The sequence below is a fragment of the Anopheles ziemanni genome, chromosome 2, assembly GCF_943734765.1.
Source record: "Anopheles ziemanni chromosome 2, idAnoZiCoDA_A2_x.2, whole genome shotgun sequence".
Lineage (NCBI taxonomy): Eukaryota > Metazoa > Arthropoda > Insecta > Diptera > Culicidae > Anopheles > Anopheles ziemanni.
Genome location: NC_080705.1, coordinates 55,735,358 through 55,740,375, shown reverse-complemented (window position 1 = coordinate 55,740,375; position 5,018 = coordinate 55,735,358). Strand labels below are relative to the sequence as shown.

Genomic DNA, 5,018 nt, shown 5'->3' with positions numbered 1-5,018 from the left:
CAGTTTGATTGTTCGGTTCCTTGAAGGTTACTTGTCTGGCATCTACACAGCCCTTTTTAAAGTAGTACGTACGATGCCGAATTTTGTTTAGTGTGATGTTTAATATTGTTCTTGTTTTTTTTTTTAAACAGTTTCATTCCAGTGCACACGGATAGGTGAACACGTGTAATCGTGATGTCCTGTTAGTCCTTAATGTGGTATACCTGTCTGAATTGAGCACTACACCAAGAGTAAAACGTAGCTTACGCATATTTGAAAATTTAAATTGATGTTCTTCTTGCGAATGAAATGCTTGCTAGAACCGCTTTGTCTCCTGATTTTTTCTCTTTTTCCTTGAAAAAGGATGAAGTGGATGAAATGGAACTGCTATGAGACATACGTAACCGATCTGCGCAATGTGTTGAATGTTTGTTAATTTTTTTTTTCCTCTCGTTTCTACGCACAAGCTCAAGCACTGCGCGTTACAGAATGCTCGCTTTATTTTTCGTAGTTCTAAATGGGTGTCACACTCCGCGGCATCATTCAACGAATGCTTGGAATGGAGCAGTAACTTGTTCTAATTAGCGGCGGATTCTACTTTATCTGAGTGGGATAAGATTTGTTTTTATGTATGTTTGTTTTAATAGCACAAAGTTTGTAAACTTGATTGTACGTTCATTCGATTTGACTAAACACACAGTGTGAGCGTTGCGGCTGGGTGCAGGAAGGTGCCCGTAGGGCCGATTAGCGTCTTAGTCATCCGTTTCGAGCCCAATCAACTCAGCCTGCTGACGGCCCTTCGTCTTGCAGCAGATGGTGAGGAACAGGAGCCGCACGAGCAGCCGGAACTGCTGCGACATGGTCGTCATGATGATGATCTTCCAGAACGAGTTGAGGATGCCGATCCAGACGGCGGCAAAGTGCAGCAGCGGATTGTCGATCGTGTCGCCGCTGACGAGCTCGTAGATGCGTAGCCCGATGAACGGGGTCCACGAAATCCAGAAGGAAAACACCAATGCGAACGACATGCAGTGACTGGGGTTCGCTAGGTTCTCTGCCAGCGCCGTGGCGTACTCCTTATCGTGGATCGGTGCCCCCGATCGCACTTTGCGCATCATCGTGAAGATGTAGCCGTAGTTGTACACGATCGAGATGACACTCGGCCCCAGGACCAGGATTGCCAGCGTTGCGCTATAAGCCTCTATGGTGCCCCACTCGAGCATACAGATGTGGGTCACTTTGTTGTAGTCAGCCCTGTTGTACCCAAGGAGCGGGGGGCTGCACAGCATGGCTGCCGAGATCCACGTGAACGCCATCCAGCATTGGCATCTGCAAAGTCGGTTAGTTAAGAGAGCGGATGGAAATAGCAAAGAGGAAAAAAAGCACGTTAGCAAGGGTTCCTTGATCTTCAGCACGTGCACGTGCCCACGTGCAAGGAAAAGAAGAAAATCGAACTGCTTAAGGCGCCAGTTGTGAACGATACGAAGACGGTCGTACGCGTCCCCCGTCGTCCCACTTCAGCCGTGGCAAGGAGACGGACGGGCGCGGGTACAACCGACGACAGCTCTACTTTTACAGGTTACAGCAGTACACTACAGGGAAAGTACAGGGGAACACGCGGCCAGGCTGCGTAGTGTGTACACGGACACAAGAGGTGCCGCCACGTGGCTTTGCGTTCGTTTCTGCGCATTCCGCTTTGATTCAAGAAAAACGTGAAACCACCACCACCGCCAGAGGGGAGGAAAACAGAGGTGCAAGGTGCGCGTGCCTACACAAACAACAATTACCGCCAACATTACATCTACCAGGGAAAGCGATAGTACTGATCTACACATAAAAAGACGAGCGAGCGAGCGAGCGAGCTAGCGAGAGCGTTGCATGGTGGCAGGTGTACTTAGATGCCGAAGGCTACTATCTACGCGCACATGCTTCAAGTGCCGTTTGTCAACCGCCATCGATGTTTATGTGCTCGAAGCGACAGAGTAACCATACACCGGGTGAGCCACACATAACTGGTGTTACAATGCTGCTGTTGAAGAGACTTAAGTGTAACGGTAGATAGCAGACATTATGCGTTTAGTACAGTTTTAGAACATTTGAGTTATGGATAAAGCTCGTTTGCCATAAGGTATTTTTGTTAGCGTAACCATTACTGATAAAGCTGTATTTATTTCATTTTGTTAGGGTCACTTCTTTTATGTGCTTCAAAACGGGAAATAAAAAAAATTGAGGACACGGGTGCTAGTTAGGTTTTATGAGTGTATGAAACAAATGTTTCGGTGGATGTGCAATGTGTTTAATCGAAGACTACTTCTAGCAACAATGGTATATACACTAACTATACACAAAAGTGGAAGAGTTTGAACAAACAGAAAATATTTGGATTGGGCTCAACAATAGAGTATAAAGGAATTTATAGAACGAAACTCTATATACAATAGCCAGTTAAGCAAGGGATACAAGAAACAATACGGAAGTTTCGATGGAAAGCGTTAGAAGGATTATTAGATTAAAAACAAATGTTGGTAAGTAAACATCTGGCTAAAGTATGCAAACCTTCCATTCCTAGATTTTAGTACATATGGGGAGGAACAGCACACACCAATAAACATCGATCAATAAAAGATTCTTCCGTTCTTTCGTTTTCTCTCTCCCGTCGCGTGCACAGATACACGCGAGTTGTTATTGTTTGGTTTGGTCATTGTTTCATGTCCGTGTTGTCCAGCACGGTGAATATGATCGAGGGGTTGTTTGCGACCATTCGGGGGGGTTGTTTTCAGGATATGGGGATTGATAGTTATTAGTTTTGTTATTTCGTTTCCAACCCGGAGGATCGGCACGGGGTTTGTTGGTGGTCGTTCGGTCGGTTGATCACGAAAACGGCACGCACAACGTGGGGGCCGAAGTGTGTTTGCCATAAAAGTATACCATAATGGGACGGCAACGTTTCGGTCATTTTGGTGTGGCGTGTGTGTGGACAATATATTTGATGCCAAACCGATCAGCCGTAACCATGAATGCGGAACGAGAGAAAGAGAAAGATAGAATGAGATACGGAACACAATCGGGAGATGTAAGAACAGGTACAAAACGAGATGGGATTGAAAAAAAAGAGAGAAACAGAGAGACAGAGAGAGGCAGACAGAGATAAACAAGATAGAGATAGCAGGAGAATGTGGAAAATCATTCGGTTTTCCAGCAAACAACGCGAAACGTTAAACTAAATCGAATGTTAAACCCATTTTCCAACAGAACAAAAAAAAAACGAGAAACGACAGACAAAACCGAAAAGATAGGTAGAAAAAGCACAGTAGAACAAAACACAACAAATTTCAATCCTTTGTTTCACACTAAAACAAATAAGTCTTCCACTAGAATGTTACATAAAGGTTTAGTACACACACGAACACGAACCATTCTTGAAAGTCAAACGGGTGTATTATGGCGGAAATTGGAAAAGTTGTTAAGATTATGTGAAACACACACACACGGAGGTAAGTGGTTAGTAGAGGATACATTGCACTACTACATGGTGTGATTACGCTTTAGTACACAATCGATTTAGTACACATCACGCACAATACACAACCGAGCACGCAAACAGACATACATACGCACACACATACACACCCGCCGATAATGGCATTATGCACACCAATACGGTGCGATAGTGAGGGAAACAGTTTCGTCTTATAGGCCATGGGGTAGATATAGGATTTCGTGTACATTTTGGGAAGAGTTCGTCTGGAACTTCGGACTTCTGGAGCAAAACATAATTTTAACCGGAAGAATACTGGAAAAGGTTTCTTTGGGTAACTATTCCAAAGTGAAGGTTCAGTTGTGTTGCGGGAGGGAGGGGGGATACCGACGGGAATGTTGGGGAACAATAAGGTACGAAGGATAGTCCTCCGGTTCCGGTTTGATTGAACTCCTCTGGTAAACCGGGAGAGGAAGGTCAACATTTACCTGGTTTTGGTTTGGATCGTTTCGTAGCGTAGCGGTTTCCGCACGGCCAGGTATCGATCGACCGAGATCCACATGAAGGTGTAGACCGAGATGGACCACAGGGTCACCTCTAGGTAGCCCACCATTCGGCAAAGCACATTGCTGTACACCCAGTCGCCATAGAATGCCGGATAAACCGACAGCGAGACGATGAACAGGCCACATAGCAAGTCGGCGACCGCCAGCGACAGCAGGTAGTAGTTTATGACCTCATGGGGACCTACGAGGGAAGGCGTTAGTAGAGACATGCTCCGTTGCAGTGCAATAGCACTGATCAGATGGTAGCGGATAGCTTACCCTTAAAGTTAAGATATGTGGCTACTACGATGAGGTTCGAGATGACAATGGCGACCGCTAGGATGAAGATGATCGTGGCCTGCGTTAGCGCCTCCAGGGTTGAGCCGGTTTGCAGGTGACTCAGCCCATGCATCGTAACTCCTGAAACAGAGACGGGCGAGATAAGCATCGTACCCTCGCCGCATCACTGCGTCACCGGATCCGGGATTACCTCACATCCGGTCATGACGTGGCGACGGCGAAGGGCCAAATGCGTACTCGCTTGAACCGTCGTCGTGTTCGGAGGTTCGTCACTGCGTGCCTGTCCTCTGTCCGGTGGTGTTTTGCTCTGGTGCTCACACTTTTTACGGGGGATCCCTCAATACATTGCTTCCGATGGAGGTGTTTATTTGTTTTGTTTAATTGGATCAGTTCATGATTCGATTTCCTTAGAGTATCTCGTAATACCGCACCAAATGTCACGCACTGAATTTGTTGAACTACCGCTCCTGTTTTACTCAGCAATAATGGAAGAACTGTTGATTTTCAAAGCCAACTTTAGCGAAACTATTTTTCCATGCCAAATCTGAAAGAATGATTAGAGAGGCAAATGTTAGTAGAGAATTAAACTTATCTGCATTTTGTTCTAAACGAATATAAAGCTATATAACACGTTGACTGCCACGTCACCCAAAAGTAGGTTAGCAACAGCAATTAGTTCTTAAAAGTGTTTGACCCATAAATACATGAAAATTCAA

At 45.6% G+C, this 5,018-nt stretch overlaps 1 protein-coding gene across 1 annotated transcript; it reads right to left on the bottom strand.

The window, feature by feature from the left end:
- Window positions 1-731: 731 nt before the first annotated feature.
- On the bottom strand, window positions 732-4,450 carry LOC131281105 (G-protein coupled receptor 52). The gene is made up of 3 exons (XM_058310359.1): window positions 4,282-4,450; window positions 3,946-4,204; window positions 732-1,308 (listed from the first exon to the last, which is right to left on the bottom strand). The coding sequence occupies exons 1-3, from the start codon at window positions 4,448-4,450 to the stop codon at window positions 732-734; spliced, it is 1,005 nt and encodes a 334-aa protein (XP_058166342.1).
- Window positions 4,451-5,018: the final 568 nt, after the last annotated feature.

What these genes read in the sequence shown, in the direction of transcription:
- LOC131281105 (XM_058310359.1), bottom strand. Translation starts at nt 4,450, where the DNA reads ATGCTTATCTCGCCCGTCTCTGTTTCAGGAGTTACGATGCATGGGCTG. An exon ending in CACATATCTTAACTTTAAGG is followed by an intron (nt 4,205 to 4,281) that starts GTAAGCTATCCG and finishes CTTCCCTCGTAG; the next exon opens with GTCCCCATGAGGTCATAAAC. An exon ending in ACGATCCAAACCAAAACCAG is followed by an intron (nt 1,309 to 3,945) that starts GTAAATGTTGAC and finishes CCGACTTTGCAG; the next exon opens with ATGCCAATGCTGGATGGCGT.